This window comes from Synchytrium microbalum, assembly GCF_006535985.1.
Source record: "Synchytrium microbalum strain JEL517 chromosome Unknown SmJEL517_scf0001, whole genome shotgun sequence".
Classification (NCBI taxonomy): Eukaryota; Fungi; Chytridiomycota; class Chytridiomycetes; order Synchytriales; family Synchytriaceae; genus Synchytrium; species Synchytrium microbalum.
The window spans coordinates 316,114-339,386 of NW_022158350.1; the positions used below are offsets into that span (position 1 = coordinate 316,114).

The window sequence follows — 23,273 nt, forward strand, 5'->3', positions numbered from 1 at the left end:
TGATAATAATGCTACTGGATGATATTCGAGTTTATTCTGCAGGCTTGATGGCCTTGGTATCTCTGTAAACAAAGTCAGAGAACGTGACAACCATCCCATCAGGATTTATAGGCAATGCAATGAACGGCCCAACCGCCAATGGCAGCGATTCATCAACGAACACGTTCACAGTTCGTATCATAGACCATTCAGTGTCGTTCCCAGCCCTATAATCCACTTGAATGAGTTTCCTAAGTGTCAAAGGCCGTCAGACAGTTAGAGTAACTTGAAGTCTTTAGAGTCCCATACCCTCGTCGTGCAACTTTGAGAGTCACAGGCCAATCTCCGACTGATCCACTTGGAGCGTCAAGTTTGCCGACCGACCAGTCGGAATAGTCGTTTGTCACGACACATGATATCAAGACTTTTTCGTGTACGAATTCAATGCCTGTTTTGATCCAATGTGTCGAGTCCAGTCGTACCATAAGTCCAGCTTGGTCATATTCCACTTTGTAGTCTGCTTTGAATGTGACTTCGACCTAGTTCCAAAAATGATTGGTTGACGTTGACGCATGGGGGGTTACAAAGAGCTTCGTACTTCAAAGTCACTGGCAAGATCCGTAAAATAAAAGTTTCCAGTATCCCAGTGAGTTCCAGGCTTCCTATAGGCATCAAAGGGTGTTAATTGCTGAACAAGGCAACGCAAGTTGCAAAAGTTGACAGACCTCCAAAAGTCAGTCCTTGGCGAAGCCTTCACTTCCAAAGTACCTTTCAAAAGGTCTCCAGTGAATGATTTTGGAGCATTAAACCATTCAAACTTCATCGTGTTGATTTTTGCGAGTTGAAGTCACTGAAGGTTTGTATTGGTTACGCAGGAGGGAACAGACAAAACAGGACCCGCGCAGCCAGCGAGCGAGAAGCATATACGACAACCCACAGCAAGATATATTTAGAAAAAGATTTATGTGCAAAAAATTTAGTGTGAAGATGAGGATGATGCTGCTGCCCCAGTAATGAGGTCAGCCCGACAGACAGGGCATGTTCGATTTCGTTCGAGCCAGGCTTTGGCACATTCAACATGGAACTGATGGGAACACTTCAACAGATTAACTTTGTCTCCATCCTTAAAGTCCTCCAAACTAACAAAAAAGCAAATCATGAGTACATAAGAGATCACCATCGATTCACAATCAAGCTTACCATATGGCACAGGCTTTGGCAGCATCAGCTTGACCTCCTGTAGACTTGTATGTAGTTGATGGTAGGCGACTGAGCTGCTCGGGTGTTGCACCTTGATTTCGAGCTGGCCCTACAAATATACAAGCTGTGTCAATGCTGATAACTGCAAACTTGAATCTTTTGATTTCGCACCTATACGTTCAGCCAAAGCCAACAACTCTTCATACGACATTGCTCCATGTCCTGCCTCACCAACACCACCCATTCCACCCCCAAACATTTGAGCCAACAAGCTTCCAAGTCCACCTGCCATTGCGTTTCCGTTTCCTGATGATGATCGGATTTCGATTCCATTGCCGCTTCGTATTATAGTGAATGTGCTCCCAGCTTGAGGCCGAGTTGGAGGTGCTGCTCTCAACAAGGCGAGGAAGGGATCTAGAAAACAGAGAGTCAGATTTGCGATGCATCGGAGAGCGATCGTCGAACATGTAGATCGATCGTTTGGCTAAAAACCATCAAAACGCTTACCGTCATTGGTTGGCATACTTCCAAAAAGTTGTGATTCAGCTGTTGTTCGTTGTCTTTGTTCTGCTAATGATCTAAACATTCTAGCCATGGGGTCTTCTATTGTACGGAATTCAGAGGCACTTGAGCCTGAAGACATTGGACCAGTTGGAAATCCTCCAGGCAACCTATCTACAGAGGGTCTAGGCATCCTGCTTGGTGAGAGTATGGATTCATCATCACCATCGTCCTCCATTTGCAGCTGCCTCGCGAGCTGTTCATCCAATTCCATACGAGATAGTGCAGCATGAGGAGGGGAAGCAGGCGCTACGGGCGGTGTTGGAGGTGCAGAGTATCGATCTTCTATATCTTGATTTGCATACTCTGAGGACAGTTGCCTAGCTAATCGTTCATCTTCTTCCTCCTGTTTTCGGCGAGCATCGTCTGCAGCGTGTAGCTCATTTTGTACTCGTTCGGCGTAAAGTCTGTCAGCCTCACTTTGAGTATTCTGACTGCGGGCGGGCATCGGACTTCGGGACTGGGGTGCTTGATTTGATGAAGGTTGTTGATTTGTGGCAGCTAATGATGAGAGTTGCTGGAGGCCAGACAAGACGGCAGAGGCGGTATTTCCTATGGAAGATAGACTCCATGGCATACTAGTGGAAGATGATCTAGGTGGAGGGGCGTCACTATATGATTGTGGAGATGAATTGCTACCGGATTGTGGAGTCGTCGATTGAGGAGCTGTTCCAGGTGGCGGATGTTGAGCAGCTCTCTGCATTCTATATTGACGCAGCTGGTCCTCATAATTTGCCATCTGTGTCGAGTGTTTGCCGTTTGTCGTATATTACAAAGTAGGAATTTGCTCGAAGATCTTTCTTGTTCCAGTTGGGGAAGGATCCAGCTGACGACAGGTTCTAAGTACGTGCAAATGTCTGTATACTGAGAAAGAAAACGCATAGGGAGCTCTCTGTAGCGAGAAATCACGTATACTATAACTATCACGTGTAGTTTTACATATTTACGTGATTTGAGATGAGTGTCAATATATCTTGGATCTTGAGCAGTTGGAGCAGGTTGATTTGCCTACTCACTCCTTCCTAGTTGCAACCGATATGACTGATAACTCGCTGTTTTGACTTTTATGAAGCCAACGGTCAGGCTGACTAAAGCCAAGGGTAAGGCTCATTGGAAGAATTTACATTGAAGTGTGGACGCGTATGGCTTGAAGTTTTTGTTGCTGTGACGAGCGTGGAAGCTGAGACGGAACTTTCGTTTGCAAAAGTCGTCTTATTCACCAAAAACCACGCACGAATCTACACCATCCAGCTCTTATCAAAGTTATCAAGCAGCATATCTCGTAGATACATCCCAACAACTGGTATAGATTCTCGCCTGAAGAGGCAGCTTTCGTCACTCAATACAAAAATGTCATCAACCCCGTCAAGGCTACCTACCACTACAATGTCACGTCAAAATACCCCTCCTTTTTCAAATCAAATCCCTGTTGATCCACCGGATTATGTCTTTCCAAAGAATCGGCTCAAGTCCCTCATGGAATGTAGGCCATCTTGACCCATTTGGGGGCTTTTGTTGTTTTGCTTTGCAAAGTTGCCAACCACCTCTGTTCTAGTTCCTGATCGAACGCCTGTAGTCCTGGTGGCTTGCGGCTCTTTCTCTCCTATTACATATCTCCATCTGAGGATGTTTGGTAACAAAAGTCCCACATTGTTGCACGGAAGTTTGTTTTTGCTGACAATCATAATCACAACTTAGAAATGGCAATGGACTACTTTGCTGATCAGTCGACATTTGAATTGATTGGAGGTACAATCAAACACGGATTACTCCACACAACAACCAATACTGACAACACACACAAAACACCTGTTAGGATACTTTTCACCAGTAGCTGACGGCTACGCGAAATCTGGACTGGCGAGCTGGTTTCACCGTGTCAGAATGTGTGATTTCGCTGTCATTGGCTCAAACTGGCTCATGGTCGATCCTTGGGAAGCTTCTCAGTCGTTCTACTTGCGAACTGCTCCTGTATTGGATCATTTCCACGAATGCCTGAATTTGGGGAATGAGGGTGGTATTGCTCTGCCAGATGGATCTAGAAAGAAGATTCGAATCATGTTGTTGGCTGGTGGTGATTTGATACAGTCGTTCGCATTGCCTAATGTTTGGGCTGAAAAGGATGTATGTCGTGATTGTGATGAGCTATGTTGGACAAGAGTATGAAGATTGGACTCTTATAACACAATACTTGATGCATAGCTGAATCACATTATTGGATACTATGGATGTGTCATTATAGAACGAACTGGTACTGATGTGGCAGAAGTGCTCTTGTCCAACGATCCATTACACAAACAACGGGTAATTGCGTGATACACCTTAACTAGACATTCATTGTTTGTACTAATCTCCCTTCGCCGTTACAGAAAAGCGTGTTTGTGGTCAAGCAATACATACACAACGACATTTCGTCAACCAAAATCAGGTACGCAGATTATTAAGACACCACTGTGTATTCAATGCTCATCCAAATGATCTTGATAGGCTATTTGTGAAGAGGGGCTTGTCGATAAAGTACTTGGTCCCTGACGAAGTGTTGCACTATATTCACGATCACAAATTGTATGCCAACCCTCCAGCCAACGTCGAGCCACAGGACGAATAATGAAACAATGCATTGTAATAAATGACAACAGATAGACGATATACTCTCCCTAACACAATCTGTCGATACTTCGCTTCTGCCTTTTGTCGCAACGTATGAAGCGCCGATAGATAGACACACGCGTCATAGTCTTGTTCGACGCTTACCTACAGCGTGAAGGTCCCAACGCCAACGCTACATATGGTGCAAACACCCTCATGAAATCATAAAAAAAGGATCGCTTATGTATTTAGTAGGTCATCAGAACCACAATATAGATATGCTCGAAATCATATACACTATGAGGTTGCATCATTTGCGACCCCGCTTCCAAACTTGACTTTGAGCAACTCGTAGCGCTTCAAATCCCTCTTCGAAACAGAAGCCATAGTCTTACTCAACGCCTCTTCAAAGTGCGAAGCAGTCACTTGAATGGCACCCGTACCAAACCCTTCTTCTCCATTCACCAACGTAGCACTCTCATTAACCCTCCTCAGCGTCTGTTTCAGCGCACATACAGAAGCCTCCCGCATCAGAGCAGCCAAATCAGCACCAGAGAATCCATCACACCGGTCATCAAGGCCTATAACACCTAAATCTACATCTGAGGCTATTGGTGTCTTCCCAGACACTGTTTTCAGGATTTCGACTCGTTCCGAAGGAGTCGGCAGGTCGACGTATAGGCATTTGTCTAGACGGCCGGGACGGAGCATGGCGGGGTCGATCATGTCTGGACGGTTTGTCGCTGCCAGGACGTATACTTGGCGACGTGAGTGCAAGCCGTCCAGCTCGGTTAGGAGGGTGTTTACGAGACGGGAGGCAGAGTGTGACTATTAAAGGGTTGACAGAGTGTGACAAAGATTAGACAACTAAAAAGCTCCAGCCCAAAAAAAAGCTAGCAACGCAGCGTGCATGTTGCACTTACATCAGAATCATTTGATCTCGCAGGAGTCAAGGCATCCAATTCATCAAAGAAGATTACACAAGGTGACGAGGCTTGAGCTCTAGCAAACACTTGTCTGACTGCACGTTCACTTTCACCAACGTACTACAGAAAAAACAAACATCAGGTTCGGCCAAAACAAAATCCGCCTCTACCATAGATGATACCTTGTTCAACAACTCTGGCCCTTTAACAGATATGAAATTACAACAGCTCTCATTAGCAACAGCCTTAGCCAACAGCGTCTTTCCACATCCAGGAGGACCATATAACAAGACACCCATGGGACTAGCAATACCAACTCGAGCAAACAAGTCTGGATGTCTGACAGGTTCTACTACCGCCATCCTCAATTCTTCTCGTACGTGAGTTAGAGCTCCGATATCCGCCCATGTTACATCAGGCATGGTTGCAAACCCTTCACGTTTGGACGATGGTTGGACTTTGGAGAGCGCAATGTGGAAATCATCCATTGTGATGGAGAGTGAGGCGATTGTGTCTTCGGAGAGCGTTGCGGCTGCTGAGAGGAAGGCTGTTATGGGGTTGTCGTGGTTTGCGGCATCGCTTATGGGTATGCTGGTTGTTGCTGGTGGTATGACTGTCGATTCCTATAAGAATGCGCGGGGAAAATCTCAGAAGAAGAAGCAAAAAAGTCAGAAAAGAAAGGAGCGCATATCGCTCAGCGACGTCAACTTACTGAAGTCGGTTCTGTCATGACTACATCAGCATCCACCTTTTCTTGGAGAGTGCCATCAATGTGATCACCATCATCATTCATCTGCTCTGTCCTATCTTCAATCGTAGCAGAAGCGGTCAAATTAATCTTTAGATCTCTAAAAATCCGTCTGATTGCCGACATGCCAGCCTCAGCAGTCAATGCCGACAAGTCTGCGCCAACATATCCAGGCGTCAGTTTAGCCAATGATTTCAAATCCATTTCACCAGATAGACGTAGTTTTCTAGACAACTTTTCGAGGATACGAGCTCGACCATTCTCATCTGGTACTCCCAACATGATTTCTCGATCAAAACGACCGGCACGACGTAATGCTGGGTCTAGTGAATCTGGACGGTTTGTGGCACCGATTATCATTACTGGTTTCGCGTTTGCGTCGAGCGTCAAGTCTACATTTAAGATTATTCAGTGAGTTCCAACAAATCATCCAAGCAAAAAAGACGGCTCGAAGCAATGGGGTCATGCGTAGCATTTCTACTGCCAACAGACTCACCATCCATACACGTGAGCAACTGAGCAACAATCCTCCTCTCCATTTCTCGTTGTGCTGTTTCTCGTTTAGGAGTAATAGCATCAATCTCATCAATAAACAAGAGACATGGAGCCAATTGTTTAGCTTCTTCAAAGACATCACGAATCTTCTTTTCTGATTCTCCAGACATGCCTGATACGACTGATGGAGCAGAGATGGTGATGAATGGTACACCTGCTTCACCGGCGATAGCATGAGCGAGCATAGTTTTACCGCAGCCTGGTGGACCGTGTAGGAGTATACCACGAGGAGGTTGTATGCCGAGGTGTGTATAGACTTCTGGATATTTGAGAGGCATTCCGATGAGTTGTAGTACCTCCTATTCAACGATTTAAGGGAAACGTATTTTAGAGAGCAAAAAGGCGCAAGACAGCCTACGAATGGTTGACTCTTTCGGACGTCAGATTCGCAACCATACCTCAATATGATTCTCAATCCCACCCAAATCACTCAACTTTACAGTAGGTGTTGGCCATTTATTAGTCTCGCCATGCGTCTCCTTGAGCTTCTTTTCAATGGCTGATTCAATTTCATCGCCTCTACTGCTACTTGTATGCCTCTTTCTCTTGCGTGAGCTTTTATGCTGCGACTTGTGATGCTCGTGACTGGTATGTAAAGGTTCGTCCAACATGGCTACAGGGAGAACGTGCTGAGGTTCGGATGGTGTTGTTGGTTGTGATGGTGTCTTGGATGCGAGTTCTATAGACGATTCAGGACCGAGTACTACTCCATTCTCGGCTGCCTGTTGCTGTTGCTGATTCTGTGACTGTTGTTGTTTGGCGTTATATACATTGACTAGCGACCGGTTGAGAAAGTTTGTGTCCTTGACTTCCATTAATTGAATTAAGGGATCATCTTCAAACTCAGAGTCCTCTGATGACACATCATTGTAGCTAATTCGAACGCGTGTTAGCTCGTTTGAACTGTTTGCCATTAAGAGCAAAAAAGGTCAAAATGGCTCCAGTCCATTGCACCTCACTTACAAGGCACCACCATCACCAGGTCTTCCAGCAGATTCCTTTTGTAAAGTAACAAGACAAGCCTCGATCGACTTCTTTAGTAGCCTTTGCTGCTTTCTAGCCAACGATGCATCGTTTTTTGTTACAAATGTCATGATGGCATCTACATCCGTTCTAGCGGCCTTGCCACGGGCGTCTCCGGGCAATTGAGCGTGGTATTGCGATACTAGAGTAAGCATACGTCTCTCCAATGACGCTTCTAGTGACCCTGACGACATGTTTGATCCTTTTTGTTTGCTGTCATGGCGAGCCATCCTTTCAGCCTTGAAGCGAGAATAAGCCTATTACAGGGAACAAGATCCCAGTTTCCTTCAAAATTTAGGGAGTATGTACTATTTGTTTCCTGCAATGGTTAGTGTGTTTGCAATGAAGCACCGAACTTTTCCTGTGTTGAAGAAAATGCAGCAATCACGTCAATGTCATATGCAATCGCTGGGCAAGCTAGGAGTAGATCGCGTTTTGCCAAGTATTTTCTAGTGCGAGGCCCGCTTTCAAGGTCAGATCTGCCCCATAACCGTTGCAATTCGTTGACGCTGCGAGGGCAACCAAACAATTACCACACAACTTCTACGTGTAGGGCAGTTGCGACGTGTCTACTATGCTTCCTCATCTTTGCGGCTGAATGATCGCGTGAAATCCCGCCTCAGTAGCGAGAGAGTGGGAGTTTTGTCTGTAACAACAAAACGTCGTAGATCGCGTCGAGAGTCGATGGAATTTGCGAAATGGCAACCTGTGAGTCTTGAACGTTCTCTTTTGAGAGCAGTTTTGAGCCGCGAGAACCTTGGTGGCGATTTGGTAGTGACGTGCTCGATCTTTTGACTTTAAATAAAGTTCAGTCTGCTCAACCACAGCTATTGCAACGTTTACAAACCAACAACAGCAATAACAGTAAAGAGACCAAGTGCAATGCCTACCACTGTGGTCAAGCCTAATGGCGTGCCCACTACGTCTGCTTCCGTGGCTGCTCCCTCATCGCAACAGCAAATTCCACTTCCGAAACCCAATAGGACAGTTCCTCAGTTGGTGCCAACTGTCAATCAGCAAATGGTCCCAACTTCTAGTGGTGTAGTCTCTGAAACAAGCCCTGGCTCCTCGTCCGCCGTAGCCTATATCATGCCCCAAAACTATCCACAAATGCCAACATCGCAGAACGAGTACCAGCAACAGTATGCTAGCACTCCAATGGGACCACCAATGGGAGCTGAATATCAGCAGCAGTATGCCACCACTCCAATGGGTGCTCAAATCGCTAGTAGGGCTCCAATAGGTGCACCCAGCTATCCCATGCAACCTGCTTACGCTGGAGATCCTATCGCTTACTATTCCGAGTTGCAACGGCAAGCCTCACAATACCAGTACATTCCTATACCTCTTCCCGAAGCCTACTCTGCTGATGCCGGAAATCGCTCGAGTATTCTGAGTACTGCTCCTGTTGGTGCCATTCAACCAGGTGGTGTCATCCAGCCAGGCCCAATGCCAATGTCATCATACACTCTAAGAAACGATCCGTGGAAGCTCCGAGTGGGCCAACTGGAAGCCGAGCTTCGAAGAGCACGGTATGATGACGCAAGTTGTGTGGCATTGACACCCCCCCGATTGACATCCTTTTATTCTTGTTCAAAAGGGACGAGATTGATGAAAAGACTGCCATGCTGGACTCTCTTCAAACTCATACTCACGAATCCATAGTTAGAGATGCAGATCAACAGGAAACGATAGATACCTTGAGACGGGAATTGACTACCGCGATGCTTGAATTCGCCAGAGAGAGCTCAGAAATGCGAGAAAGGACACGTGCTGCTGAAACCAATAAGGGTGATCCTGTTATAGTTAGGACATTGGAAGCCAAAGTAGTAGAGCTAGAAAGGAAATTGTCAGAGTCTCGGCGTGCTACTCTATCAAGGGCAGATCAGATTGGATTTGACACTATTGAAGATTTGCAGGCTAAAGTGGTAGATCTTGAAGGGGTCTTGTCAATCACTCAGGAAGAGGTAACGTAACTTTTGGTGAATTCCACGTCAATTCTGACATCAAACCCCCCCCCCCCCCTTAACCTAGCTCTCGAACTCGATACATCTCAAAGAAGCATATGATAGAAACGCCATGGGTCAAGCAATCCGGATACGGCAGCTCGAAGAGAGATGCAATCTTTTACAAAACCTATGCAAACAAATCGAAGACCGCGCCCAAGACGCCGATATGAATCGTATGAGAGCTAATGCACAACAAGCATTGGATGCAGCATCTCCAGCGCCTATTACCGACAAGTCGCATCTGGATTTAGACTCGGCCATTGTAGCTCTCACAGCCGCTGAAGCTCGTATTGCTGTACTTGATGAAGAAGTCAGTAAATTAACAACAAAGAGTCAAGAGCATGAATTAGCGCACTTGACTGCCAACCACGAATTGGAAGAACTACGAAACATATATGAATCCGAAAAGGTCATAAACGCCCGACACATTCAGGACCTCGAATCTACCAAATCATCAAAGGCTTATGATTTGAGAATAAAACAGCACACTGATGAAGCTGTCCGTTTGCAAGGTCGCCTAGACAGGCTCGAGAGTGATCTTAAGCGATCTGTTGATGAACTACAACGAGTACAAGATGAAAACTCTATATTGTCGAACGGATTCAATGCTACAAAATCAGAGCTTGACATGTTGAAATCGCTCATGACGAAGACTCCTGCATCAGCCCTCTCTGAAGGAGAGGTATCTCTTCTGAGATCTGATAACGCCAGACTTCGAAAGCATAAGATAGATCTCGAACAACATTCTCAGCAGGCATTCCAAGTGTACAATGAAGTGAGTGCTATTGACAGACAGGATATTGTTTTGTGTTCGCATTAATACTTTGCTCACCCGCAACATCAATTGTTTAGATGGTAGCATTGATTGAAGAACGAGATGGTCAAATAGAAAACCTCGAGTCTATATTGGATTCATATCAAAAATCGGGATTTACTCTCGAAGATGGTGGAACTATTGATGCTTCGGCAACTGAGAGAATTATATCAGTGAGTCTGAATGTATATTTTATTTTTATATCCGTTAGATCTGTCGGATTTACTGAACCTCAACTTCTAGGAACTGGCAGATTCCCGAAGCAAATTGACATCCCTCGAAGCTCAAAACTCTGTCTTGCACAGCATGTTATCGCAACAACGAACCCAAATGACAGACGAAATTCGAAAACTTCGAGTTGACCTTGATGTTGCCGAACGTGCTGCTTCAGAAGCCAATGCTCGACTATCATCACGTACCCTGAATGGATCTCAAGCTGCAGCGTCTCAGGAACAGGAGAATATAATAGCAAATCTACGAATCGCATTACAAAACAAGACGGAAGATTTCAGAGAATTGAAGCAGATGATGGATCAATTGACCGAAGAGTTATCGTCAAGAGAGAAGAGTGAGTTTTATATGGTCACATGTGCGATAATCATTACAAAAGTGACATGTTTTGGCTTTAGATATGACTGAGATGCAAAGGAGGTACAGCACATTACAGAAACGAAATATTGAATTGTTGGAACGAGGGCCTGGAGCACGTGTGGAACGAGGGCCTGGGGGTATGGCTGGGGAACGAGGCAAGTAGGTCGATCTGCTCCTGTAATCACGCTATCATCTTCGACCAAAGTATCATATTTGCTGCAAGACCAGATCTCTTATAATAAGAGATCAAGTTGATCAAGTTGTTTAGCGTCCACGTTGCGATTTTTCCTCCGTTTGGTCTGAAGTTTCGCTGCGAACCGTGAAGTGTGTTCATTCGTAACTTTCCATGAAAAACAAGCCTCTGCTTGATCTCGGACAGATCTCGCCAAAATGAGTCTGATTCTGTCTTCGTGGCTGAACGATGATGTCAAATTATCCCGTAAAGTATCTGCCACCGAGCTAGATTCGTCTTTTCGTACTGGATACCTGTTGGGTGAATTATTGTACAAGACAGGTGTCATTGTGGACTTTGCCGCAGTATATACTCCACTAGACGGTCCCGATGCCTGTATACGTAATTTCACGGTATTTAAGTAATTTTCAATTGTGCTCTCAATATACATGCTGCTTGAAAGACAACTCATCAAAATCACAAATTTCAGGCATTGGAGAGAACATTACGAGACAAGCTCGGAGTCAAACTATCATCAAAAGACGCTATTGATTTAATTAAAGCTCGACCAGGATGTGCTGCCAATTTATTACTGGCTATAAAGACTGCGTTGAACACGCAACGTACCCCTACACTTCCAAATGCACAATCATTGGGGTTGTCACAAACACGAAGTAGTTTGGGGTCGCTTGAAGGAGAGGGTTCACCGCAACAGCAGACAAGGTCGCTGGCTATTAAATTTGACTCGGATTTGAAGAGGAAATTTGCGGAAAAGGAGCATGGTTTGTGGGAGCGTGTTGTTTGGACTCTGCCAATACATTTTCTGACATGCAGCTTTTTCAGATTTTTTTGCCGAAATGCTGAGATCAAAGCTAAAACGTACTGATAGTGTACCTGCCAAACCGAAAAGCGCTGAAAGTACACCTGTAAAGCCAGTCGAGTCGCCTACCATTCGAGTCGCTAGACGGTTCTTGGACTCAACAACACCGCCATCCAAATCATCAAAACGAGATGAAGAAGATTTATTAGCTAGATCTATGCGTGGTGCTGCACCAGCTGTAGAACCGCCGCAGAAACTTGGGTTGGTGGCAACGCCTAATGATGCGGATGCTAGGAGGGCGAGACAGTCAGAGTTGGAGCAGGTTAGAAAAGTTCACCCTATGTATATTCGCTATCTACCTTTTTTCTGTCTGACAAATTTCACCCCCATACAGCGTAAACGAAAATCAGCCGCCAAAAGTTTTGAAACCCAAGTCGCTTCATTCGAAAAGCTTATCGGTGATGCACCATCCGTACCCTCTACTCTCGAACGTGGTGAATCAATGGAGATTGCACCATTCGATGACGCCAAGGAGATTAGGAGATTCATGACTGTGCGTGCGCCTATGGAAGCACAGAGTCATATCAAGATGCTCAAGAGTCAGATACCGCCTGAGCAGTTGCGGAAGGAGGAAAATCGAGAGTATTTGGAGAACTTGCGGGTATAGTGTGGGACTTTGCGTTCTATTTTGCATGGGTTGTTAACAATTGGAGTTTTAGACCAGGAAGAAGGAAGAAGATGCTGCACGTCGAGATCGTGAACTGAGACGTCGTCAGGAAGTTGTTGCTCAGAAGGTGGATATGGATAAAACGCAAGAGAATAAGCTTGATGAGGTTGTGTTGGCTAGACTTATGAGACAGTCAAAGCAGGAGCGGCGGATCGCTGAGCAGTGAGTTTTCGAACGATAGCAGTCTTTGTTTTGCGTTTCCTCACACTTTTAGAAAAATCCTAGACTGATGCAAGTACGACGTGAAAAAGAAGTCATGAGAGAAAACCGAGTGTTTCGAGAAATGCAATACGCTCAACAACGATACCGAGACAATGAAATGGAAACCAGTCGTGAATCAGAGATTGCCAGGAGAGCTCGTGAAGAATATGCTGCACTCAGTTCCTTTCAGATGCAACAACACAAGGAGATTCTGGCTCGGCGTACTTTAGAGAAACGGAAGAAGCATTCAGAGTTTTGCTCCTATCTTGTTTGGCAGTTTGTTGAGCTTGCTACGAAGGTATTGTTGTTGTGGTAGTTTGCCTTAAGGGAATTTGTTGTGAAACTGACAGTCCTTTTTTGCTTTGTAGATTTCGGAATATAGAACCCTGAATGAGGGTAAAGAAGTACCCATGAAGCTCGTTCGAGAATGGAAGACCTTGTTTTTGAATGGATATCCTTTACAAGCGAAATATGAACTTGAGTTGGAGAAGGATGCGGCCAAGAATCTTTCAGAGTTGGCCCAGCCTCAACTTCAACAACAGCCGACAGCGAGCATGCAAGTTCAACGAAGTGTCGGGCCAGACAGTTTCCGTAAACATGATGTCGTTCCGGGTATTGAGTTGCTGGATTCGACCGAGTTTAGTGATTATTTGAATGCGTCGGGAGATTGGGCTAGTGCTTCTGACTCGTAAGAATTTCTCGATGTTCTACGAGATGTGGGAGTTGCAATACTGTCTTTTTTTCTCATAAGTAGCTACTTACTAGGGATTTGGGAACCAAGAAGAATGAGCTGCTAGCAACTCTTGTAGACAATATTTTAGCTTTATCTCAACCCGCTGAGCTTGCAGAAGCTGCTAAATTACGGAATGTGAGATTACGGTTGTGTGTTGTTGGACGACGATACTCTGGCCAGCGTACTTTATGTGCTGCTCTAGCTTCAACATATGGAATTCAAGTTCTGCAAACTGAAGAGATTGTTAAAGATGCTATCAAGTAGGCCCCGACTGTGAAGTTACACATGTTAGCTCTTTGGTAATCTTTTCTTTTTGCCAGGCAAGCCAAGTCAAAGGATATAGCCAGACCAGCAACTGCTACTCAAGATGGTCTCCCATCAATAGCTGAGCTTGGAACGCGTCTAGAATTGAGCTTGTTGGAAGGATCTGCGCCTGATGATGCAACGCTGGTTGGAGCAGTTGCAACTGCCATCAAGAAATGTGAAGAAGCACGACTTGGTTGGGTGTTATGCAATTTCCCTAAATCGCGTTATGAGGCACAATTGCTCGAGCGATATCTGTCTGGGTGGGTATCATTATTTGTGGACGATGCAATTAGGTGTGCTCCAGTAACCTTTTTTGCGCTGTAGATACGAAGAGCCCAAAGCTGTCAAACCTGGCAATCTCAAACGTGGAGCAACCAATGCTGGTCCAGGGAGTGCCAGCACAGCTCCGCAATCCAAGCCCATCGTCGCTGAAATTCGCAAATCGTTAATTGCACCCATAAGCAACTCTGTAAATGATGCACCTCTCAAACCACTATGCAGTGCATTAGATGCTGTCTTCCTTTTAGATATCGACAATGACCTCGCCGTACGTCGATCAGCTGGTCGTCGGGTAGATCCCGTCACCGGAGTCATCTATCATTTAGAATTCAATCCACCCCCAACTGGACAACAGGGTGTTTTGGATCGCCTTGTTGCTCTACCCGATGTAGCGAACGAGACTGCGCAGATACAGAATCAGTTGGCGCTCTTTGATGAAGAGGAATTAGGACTGAAGGATTGGTTTGGACGATTCCAGAACCTCCATGTTGTTGACGGGAGTGCGCCACCGACAAGTGTGTTTAGTGTTGTTGAAGGGACGTTGAAGGTTATTGTTAAGAGTATTGATCAGAGTATTGAGGCTGCGAAGGCGGCTGCTTTGGCTAAGGAGGCTGAAGGTACTGTCGTTACCATAGTCCTTTTTTGCCCTTGCTAACAAAACCTGTGTTTGTTTTTTCTACTTAGCTGCAGCTAAAGCTGGAGGTCAACCTCAAGTGTCAACCACCACACATGGTGAAGAAGGAGTAGCAACAATAGCCGATGGATTACCACCCAAACCGAAAACACCAACAAGACCAGATTCTCGATCTGGAGCTCGACCTGTTTCTCCTGGCAAAGATGCAAAGCCCACGGCCAGAACGTCATCGCCTCCCAAAGATGCTAAATCTTCTGTCACCCCACCTGGAATCAATCAGACTGCAGTTCTTACCGATCCTCCACCAACAGTTCCCGGTACTAGTACGATAAACGTCCCTCCATCTGTGCCCCCCACGCTAGTTAGGTCTACTGGTCCAGATGGGAAGAAGATCCCTGATAAGGATCTTATTGATACGCTGAGTGATCGTGAGTGGTTGCGGAGTTTTCGTTGTTGTCGCACTGGATGACACTTTTTTTTGACACTTTAGAATGGACGACAGTCGAAACCTCATACACTGATGAAATCAAATTCATCCTGAGGAGTCTTCGTCGTGAGCGAGAATTCAATCTTCGACACTTTTTCGAATCCAAGGTTGCCTTCAAGCAGTTTTTGGAAAGGCCTGATCGTCGACAAGTAGTGATTGATTTGTTTCAGAAAGAGTTTAATGAAATTGAGGAAGATTTGAGGTTGGTCATTTTCATCAATCAATAGCTTCGAAGTCTGTAACTTTTTTTGCGTGTTAGATATGACAATGATGTAAAGGCCGAGCTTCATCAACGCGTAGAGGATTTACGTGAAAAGCTTTGGGACCTGTCTGATATGCGTCGAGAAGAAGCAGATGCAGAACGGGCCGGGTTGATTGAAGACCGTTGGGTTGAAGATCACATGTTAGTATTGACGAATTGTTATGTTGCTGCTGTACAGGCTGAAGTTGAGCGGTATACTGGTACTCGGCAAATAGTGTTGGATTATTATAGGGATGCTTACTCAGCTGTAAGTGTTCTTCGCTGGTCCATAGTTCTCTTTAGTCAAGACGCCTAATTTGTTCCATTTCGCCTTTTAATTAGTTACTACTTGAGCATGAAAAGATACAAGTCAGGGTACCAATCGCTACAGCGAGGCACTCAAATGCTGGTGACGTGAGCTTATCTGCTTATGATCTCCATCGAGACGCATCTACTCGCAAACGTGGAGAAACCCCATTGGATGCACCAAAACCAGCAACTGCTTCTTCACCTCCCAAGAGTGGTAGTAAAGTAAGTGCAGCTCCTACAACTCCCAGTGCCAAGGATGTCAAAAGACCAGCAACCAATGCCCGAAGTGCACCGTCTGCTCATGTAGTCGAGAATCCAACATATGCTGATTCTGAGTCTGCCATGTTGGCTGATTTACAACGCGCTATTGAAGCCGCGATTTCTATACCTGTCCCGACTGCTGAAGCTTTATGTGGTGGGAAAAAGGATGGACATGCTAAACGGGCTGAGACTGCTGGGCCTGCTGGGGAGGAGAAGATTACGTCTGGTATGTTGATGAATGGCTTGTTGAGAAAGATATCAGCAAAAAAACGAACTCCGCGATTTCCTTGCATAGAATACGATCCTGAGATTCCAATTGAATGCTTCAAGACCCTTGAACTGGAAGATCAAATGTATCGATGGCGTATTGAACGGCTACGACAGCGGGGAACTAATGATATCAAGGTGTGTAACATCCTTCTTCGTTTATTTGTGCATTTTTGTTGTTGCTAACATCAGTCCATTCAACCAGGAATTGCGAGCCAAAGCCATTGAAACCTTCTCAACTTTGTCAGATTGGACGAATCAACGCTTCCAAGCTGAAATGGATGGTGTCCGTGACATTTCCTTATACATTCGTGATAATATTGAAAACGAATCGAAATTGCCAGTGGCGCTTGTCTTGGAAGGACCAAAGTTCACCATTGAGAATGATGTTCTTACATTTGAGCCTGAGCCTGAACCGAGGCCTGGAAGTCCTGTTGAGAGGAACAGTAAGCGCTGTCCGTCATTGATGATTATGGGCAGTGGTTTGTTTTTGGTTTAAATGATGTATGATTTTCTTAGAGGCGGACCAGTTTACGATTGCTCAGATTGCTGCTCTTGCCCTGCAATATCGAGGAATTGCTCCCTCTGGAACGGTTTCTATTAAGGATTTTATTGGGGTTTTGGAACGGACTGCTCTGGTAAGAGGTCACGAACAAAAGAACACACATACATCCAGGCCCTTACAATCTAACATTGCAATAGAATGATCGAACACTCGTCCCCGAGAGTCTTGCAACTTCAGTAGTTCAAGAACAAGTGGCTGCATCCCTTGATTTGTTTGAGACTGGGTTTGTGAGCTGGAGACGGTTCTTGTTTACCGTGGCAAATGTTTTGCCTGTCGTTGGTGATGATACCTTGATCAATTTGGCTAAGCGATACAAGTCATGCCCATCGTATCAGGACGGTCAAGTGAGTTGCGAGTGAATACTGAGGATTGAATTTCCGTGAGACGCGGAGATTGACATAGCCTTGTGTGAATTAGGTCAGCCAACCCGATTTTTTGTCGGTACCACTTTGGTTTGAAAGTGGTTGGCAAGCTGATGCGCGTAAATTCAATCGACCGGCAAAGCTCAAACTTGCACTTTGTGGTATGTGTATTGATTGCTATACCAATGGATTTTTTGCTGAGCCTTCCTTTGGATAGTACTGTTTGGCGATGGTCCTCTACCAGCCTCCATTCCATTTGGTTTCGAAGTATCCGTGGATGAACTACAGGACTCTCGCTTTGTGATTAGTGGTGAAGACGAAGAGGACGGTGGAAATCCTGCTCCAGCTGATGCGAAAACTCCCGTGGGAATGGTCAATGTTCTGGAACTATTAATGTATTCTAGTGCAGACTTCTCTCCTAATGACGGACTTGTGAAGGCTTTGGGCGTCTCGAATGCTCTGACTAGCATGACTATTGATGATATCTACAAGGTACGATTGAAGTTATATTTGAAGCTGGATTCAGAGTTACTAGACTACTTTCTATTAGGTCTTCCATCTTGGACTTGAACGACTACCAGATTCTCAGCGTGTCGTTGACGATGAATTCATTTATGATCCATACCCGAAGGTATGATGAAGAACTGATGCTTCAGGCCTTTTTCGCCTTCTGACCGTTCATATATTCTTAGGCCTTGTTGTTACAGATCGCAGAGTCCATGTCGAAGGGAAATGATATGCCTAGCGCCTTCATCAAAAGTGCAAGAGGAGTTGAAACTACCGCATCTATCGTCGCTTGTCCATTATACGAACTGTCGGAAGTGATGCTGATTGCTACGAGGTCAAGACTCTCAACAGGACTTGATAAACCGTCTAAATCGCCATCTTTGTAGATATGTACGTTTAATATTTTTAAATCATTTGCCTTATGACATGTTTTAAATGTTTGCAGTGAAAGACGGACAAGATGTTGCAAGAAGATTCGTGATGCAACTATTCCATATTTCGCGTATCGATCGCCATATCGGACACTCATATACATAGAGTTAAGACTAATACAAAAGTAAATTTGGTTATCTTGTGTCCTCCTTTGCGATTTGCATGGTCACAAAGCTAAAGGGCATTTTTCTACCAATAGTACACAGCGGCAGAAATCGCATGCACGCCTTCCGTCAATACTTCGACAAGCATCCATCGACTTAGCCACGAAGGGCCTGACGATGCCGACGAGAGAGTAGGAAACCTGTCTTTGAGTGTTACTACTCCTGCCTACTAGGCAAACTTGTTGGGTGCTCGTGCCAACTCTACTCGCGTAACTCGCGTACTGAGTGGTTTCCTGGATTGACTTCTGAATCTGTCATTCCAGCAGGAAGTGGAAGAACTAGTCTTACAGTTTATTAATATGGTGCTGTCAAGCCTGAACTCCTTCCTTGCATGTGGTTCCTCAGATGTGGTTGGTCAGTTTCTGCGTTTGTTGGTTTTGAGTCTTTGTTTGCTTTCTTGCTTATGAGCATTTGGTATGTTCTCTGTTGCTGCTTGAGTAGATGATGCTCATATATCCCACTGCAATGATGTTTGCAAATGTTGGTCTGAACTTTGAGCCTTCGTCTTGAATATTTGTCTGGCTTCCGTAGCTTCGAAGAGGATGAACAGACTTGGAAATACGAATAGACGATTATTTGATTGCTCATATGCGCGTCATACACGTAAACTACCCCTGGCTTGAGGTGCGAGTAGTCGCTTACCTACACAGGTTTCCCGTCACATGTTCTGCGACACGGACTTTATCATAGAGCATACGAGCTATTGGTACATTGAGACCTCTGCAAACTAGAGCAAGCGGTGCGAGTCTGGCCAGCCGTTCTGCTCTTGCCTTGTGTGTCTCCCTTCGTGTTGATTCGATGAGTTCATCCTTTGCGGCCAGATGGTCTACGATTTTGATCATTATTTCGTTTGGCAGCCGAAGATCCTTTCATATTATATCGTCCATTCCTATTAATGCGACAGGGTGAATACATTTTGTCAAAAAAAATGCAGCAGAATATTATAGATGCGAAACGTTGGCGAATTGACCAAGTTTCTTACCGATACTACTATGCTTTGGAACCTTCATGATACTATTCGTACACCTTCTAGTGTTTATTTATCGTCCATCGCTGGAATTGCCTGCATATGTTGGTCGCGTTGCAAACAACTAACAGACCCTTGACCACTGTCCTATTGAAACACACTAAGCTCGACGAAGAAAGGAGCCTCACGCGTTTTTGTGGGATAAATGAATATTTAATTACCAATTACGCGAGACATGGTTCGCTCTTTTCTGGAAACGCATGTTGTCCGCAAGCTCTACATGTCCAAGCTCTCATTTGTTTCAACCTACTACCAACACAACTTGACTGCATCAGACCATGACTAGACTGGAATGTACTGCACTCAACTACATCAACATGATGACATTATGGAACTATGGATTCTTCATCCTATTGGCAAGCATCAGCATTGGAAATTGCCAGACCGTAGTTTCGACAAATATCTTCAAACAAGGCTTCCCGCCCATGGATGTCATTCCACCGGTGGATCCAGCTATACTCGCATTGTATGATCTCAGCAGGGTACGTCTTTGATCCTTCCCTTTGCTTTGTTGCATTTGCATCCATTGTTTCAGACATTCATTTCCGTGATGCATCATTTCACACTCAATCCTATTACACCGGATCTATCTCCGATTAGGTTCCGAACTATCCTCTCAAGACTCTCAACACTACAACAAACAACACAGTATGTTTCTGGATCTTTGAACCAAGATTTCTTAGGTGAGGTCCTGCGATTCACTCGCTGCATTCATTCACTTAGATCTGTCCTGCAAGCAATGTGTCCTGTGTATGTACACTGTCCCAAGGCTCCTACGCGTGAAAGGAAAAAGTCTCAACCTTACACGAATCTGCAGGATTTCAATTGCTTTGGATGTACCCGTTCAACAGATATAAGGATCTGTCCAAGTAGGTCTCTCAAGTTACTTTTCAAATTGACTCAGCTACTAAAGTGGATCTGACAAATAGCCAAGCGAATCTGGGGGTTGTCTTTTGGTAGAGAAACTGTGTGACTGACGATGACGTGTACAACACTACAACTGACATTGTTGAAACGTTCCTAAGATGACGGACCTGGTCCTTACACTACTGGGCTGCTCGATTTTCTAGATTCTGTGAACGTCAAGGTCAGTAATTTGACAGTTGGAAGCCGTTCCAACACGTTATCTAACATCGTCTTTTCATCTCCACAGACCATGTTTTTCGCTATCGGATCTCGTGTTAGTGAACGACCAGATATTACACTACGAGAGTTCCAAACGGGACATGTCCTAGCGTGAGTGATCCACTCACGTTAGATTGTTGGGTGTTGAAATTTGAATTTATCTGTGTTTGAACGAGATATCCTTTCAAATGTAACCTCACATGTCTAATGCGCATACCTGGTCGCTTTAGCGCACATACGTGGAGCCATCCTGGGAGTCTTTCACAACTTTCCAAAAGCACAATGGTTTGTTTTCTCATACGTGTTTCTACTTTAGATGCTCACTGGTGTACCAACTGAGCAAATTGTTATGGAGATGCATTATTCAGTGCTGGCCATTGAAAAGGTCACTGGTACACGACCAAAGTATGCTAGATTCCCTCTCGGTGATGCAGGTACTCTAGTGGTCTATTACCTATTGTCGTGGACTGTACGCAACTTTATTCAACCCCCCTCTCCTCTTTAAGACGACCGTGTCCGTGCCATCTTTATTGCTATGAATCTGACCTCGATCATGTGGGATCGTGACACATCTGACTGTCAGTATATGCCTGCAATCTTCACTCAACTGGTCCTTTTGTGCAAAACATGTAAGATCCACAGTGTTCATCAACCCCTTCAACAACAGGGACTTCCAACGATCCATCATACCATTTTCAACCTCAATGGATTCCAAACAACTTTACTGACTGGATTGCTGCCTCTGGCAATGATACCAATGGTCACATATCATTGGAACATGATTTGTAAGAATCTGCGAGAAGGAGATACTTCTGAGAAAGATTGGGCAATGGCGGATCCTGAAGTTGTCATTATACTGTTTATCACACTGCATTGCTTAGGTTTCCTATTTCAGCTACTGAGGCACCACAGTCACTCAACCTCTTGCTCAAGGCTGGTTTCCATGTTGAATCACCTGCTGAATGCATTGGTGACATGCGACCATACACCAACCAAAGCATTGTCATCCCTCAAAGTATGGTCAAGGGCTCTACGGGAGTTGGACTTGGTCAACCTGCAACAAGTGGTACTAGCAATCGTCGTTCTAGTAGTTTGGGTTCAGTGATGTCCATTATTTGTTACATCACTCTACCCTTGGCAAACCTCTGTTTTTTATTGTGATTGCATTGTATTTAAAGTCTCGTTTTATTGTACCAGAAGTACCGAAGAGAATACAGTTGTACATTTGAAAAGTTCTACAATCTTCTCTTGTGTGGACAAAGCGAAACAACGATGCACAATTCAATAGTTAGATGAAACTCCTGTTTGGTGCTGCTTGCTACAATACGTTATCACTATATGCTGTCGATTTAAAGTCTGCTTTTTCTCAAGCCTCCATCCTCTACAGCGATTGGCCACAACGATTTTCATCCAGAGACTTTTAATATTCTTCAGGAATTTGCTTGACGTATTCTATTATACATACAAGAAAATTTATGTTTTGTTGCGTTGGGAGGATTTCGCAATCAACCAAGTTATCGCCCATTAGAATCGCCGTGACAGAATAAGCAAGTATGTGGATTCGTGTGTACGTTACGCGATTCTTACGTCGATTTGCCTGGCCTATATCCTCCTATCGTGTAAATCACGGTCGTTCGAGCAGCAGTAGAAGGTGCCTTAAGCTTTGAGAATGAGATAGAAAGCATACCGAGAATGATATCCAGCTACTTGAATGTAATGTTTGACACGTGAATGGCTGTCGTTTACCTCACTCTCGGTATCAGTTTGATTTTGTTTCATCACAATCATCTGACTTTGAACTTCATTAAAACCATGGCTTCTTGACAGGTACAAGCATCCATCACGAAAAAGAAGGCGTCGTGCTCGCATATTGGATTGACCTCCATTACGTTGGGAGTCTCCCTTCTTTTGCTCTTTTATCTTCTCTATATTGGAATGGATGTTTTGTGTATGAAGAAACCGACATCAAGTAAGACCATCATCCATAGCCAAGTCTGCAGTGACACTTCAATCTCAATACGGATGTGAATCTGGTTGGATTTGAGGTACTTCATTTGCTGAATAGACGACTTTTTGATGGAACATTAAAGACCTCACAAAGGGAAATGGACTGTGGGGATTTGGATGCTGTGGAGGGTGTCTAGAGGGACGAGGGATGGATGTAGTCAGGGAAGTTTGGATGTATGCGTGGATATCGATTGGATGGTGAAGGAGAGGAGCTGTAATGTTGCAGGAAAGATTCGGATTATTTTTTTTTGCATGTGGAAATCGCTCCTTTTTTTGTGCACGATGGCATCCTATGCCTCGAAAGCAATGACATCGGTGTCTTTTGGCATACGGTGCTTGAAAGTACCCTAGGTTAGTGTATATGGAACGTTTGGCTCTGTGAACAGTGATGTATACCTGAACAGCCCATTGTTTTTATTTGGTTGTCTTCTTTGTTGTTGCTACTTTGAAAGTTAGAATGCACTCATTGCCTGGTGCTCTTCCTTCCAATGGAAGAGCTCCTTACTTAACTTAGTGCTACAGTGACTTGCTGAGGAGCTCCTGCTTGAGTTTGTCTTGAGCTCCATCTCAGAACGAAAGAGCACTTCGCAAACATTCTGTACGTATTCCAGTAATAGGATCCTGTAATAAACACTGGGTATCATCCACATCA

The 23,273-nt window shown here is 44.8% G+C and overlaps 5 protein-coding genes across 5 annotated transcripts; 4 read left to right on the forward strand and 1 right to left on the reverse strand.

Annotated features, from left to right (window-relative positions):
* Nucleotides 1-3,090: 3,090 nt before the first annotated feature.
* SMI82 (nicotinate-nucleotide adenylyltransferase) lies at nucleotides 3,091-4,348 on the forward strand (the record flags this gene model as incomplete). The annotated part of the gene is made up of 7 exons (XM_031166012.1): nucleotides 3,091-3,223; nucleotides 3,296-3,373; nucleotides 3,439-3,489; nucleotides 3,557-3,864; nucleotides 3,943-4,044; nucleotides 4,110-4,168; nucleotides 4,228-4,348. 7 exons carry the CDS (start codon nucleotides 3,091-3,093, stop codon nucleotides 4,346-4,348), a joined length of 852 nt encoding a protein of 283 aa, XP_031027784.1.
* Nucleotides 4,349-4,626: 278 nt separating this feature from the next.
* Nucleotides 4,627-7,775, reverse strand: SmJEL517_g00083 (uncharacterized protein; the record flags this gene model as incomplete). Its single annotated transcript, XM_031166013.1, has 7 exons — nucleotides 4,627-5,157; nucleotides 5,253-5,375; nucleotides 5,438-5,878; nucleotides 5,968-6,395; nucleotides 6,500-6,857; nucleotides 6,957-7,431; nucleotides 7,522-7,775. 7 exons carry the CDS (start codon nucleotides 7,773-7,775, stop codon nucleotides 4,627-4,629), a joined length of 2,610 nt encoding a protein of 869 aa, XP_031027783.1.
* Nucleotides 7,776-8,463: 688 nt separating this feature from the next.
* On the forward strand, nucleotides 8,464-11,158 carry SmJEL517_g00084 (uncharacterized protein; the record flags this gene model as incomplete). The annotated part of the gene is made up of 6 exons (XM_031166014.1): nucleotides 8,464-9,113; nucleotides 9,182-9,548; nucleotides 9,616-10,365; nucleotides 10,443-10,577; nucleotides 10,648-10,972; nucleotides 11,034-11,158. The coding sequence occupies 6 exons, from the start codon at nucleotides 8,464-8,466 to the stop codon at nucleotides 11,156-11,158; spliced, it is 2,352 nt and encodes a 783-aa protein (XP_031027782.1).
* A 227-nt stretch (nucleotides 11,159-11,385) lies between these two features.
* Nucleotides 11,386-18,252, forward strand: SMI85 (adenylate kinase; the record flags this gene model as incomplete). Its single annotated transcript, XM_031166015.1, has 22 exons — nucleotides 11,386-11,580; nucleotides 11,658-11,949; nucleotides 12,011-12,309; nucleotides 12,382-12,648; nucleotides 12,707-12,876; nucleotides 12,940-13,213; nucleotides 13,284-13,603; nucleotides 13,681-13,908; nucleotides 13,969-14,214; nucleotides 14,279-14,850; nucleotides 14,918-15,295; nucleotides 15,358-15,556; nucleotides 15,614-15,863; nucleotides 15,938-16,391; nucleotides 16,461-16,570; nucleotides 16,638-16,878; nucleotides 16,952-17,070; nucleotides 17,135-17,341; nucleotides 17,415-17,520; nucleotides 17,577-17,851; nucleotides 17,910-17,990; nucleotides 18,052-18,252. The coding sequence occupies 22 exons, from the start codon at nucleotides 11,386-11,388 to the stop codon at nucleotides 18,250-18,252; spliced, it is 5,484 nt and encodes a 1,827-aa protein (XP_031027781.1).
* A 1,515-nt stretch (nucleotides 18,253-19,767) lies between these two features.
* On the forward strand, nucleotides 19,768-21,775 carry SmJEL517_g00086 (uncharacterized protein; the record flags this gene model as incomplete). Its single annotated transcript, XM_031166016.1, has 11 exons — nucleotides 19,768-19,971; nucleotides 20,090-20,137; nucleotides 20,213-20,239; nucleotides 20,307-20,358; nucleotides 20,515-20,576; nucleotides 20,643-20,725; nucleotides 20,845-20,899; nucleotides 20,931-21,048; nucleotides 21,121-21,192; nucleotides 21,282-21,399; nucleotides 21,496-21,775. The coding sequence occupies 11 exons, from the start codon at nucleotides 19,768-19,770 to the stop codon at nucleotides 21,773-21,775; spliced, it is 1,119 nt and encodes a 372-aa protein (XP_031027780.1).
* Between the last annotated feature and the right edge of the window lie 1,498 nt (nucleotides 21,776-23,273).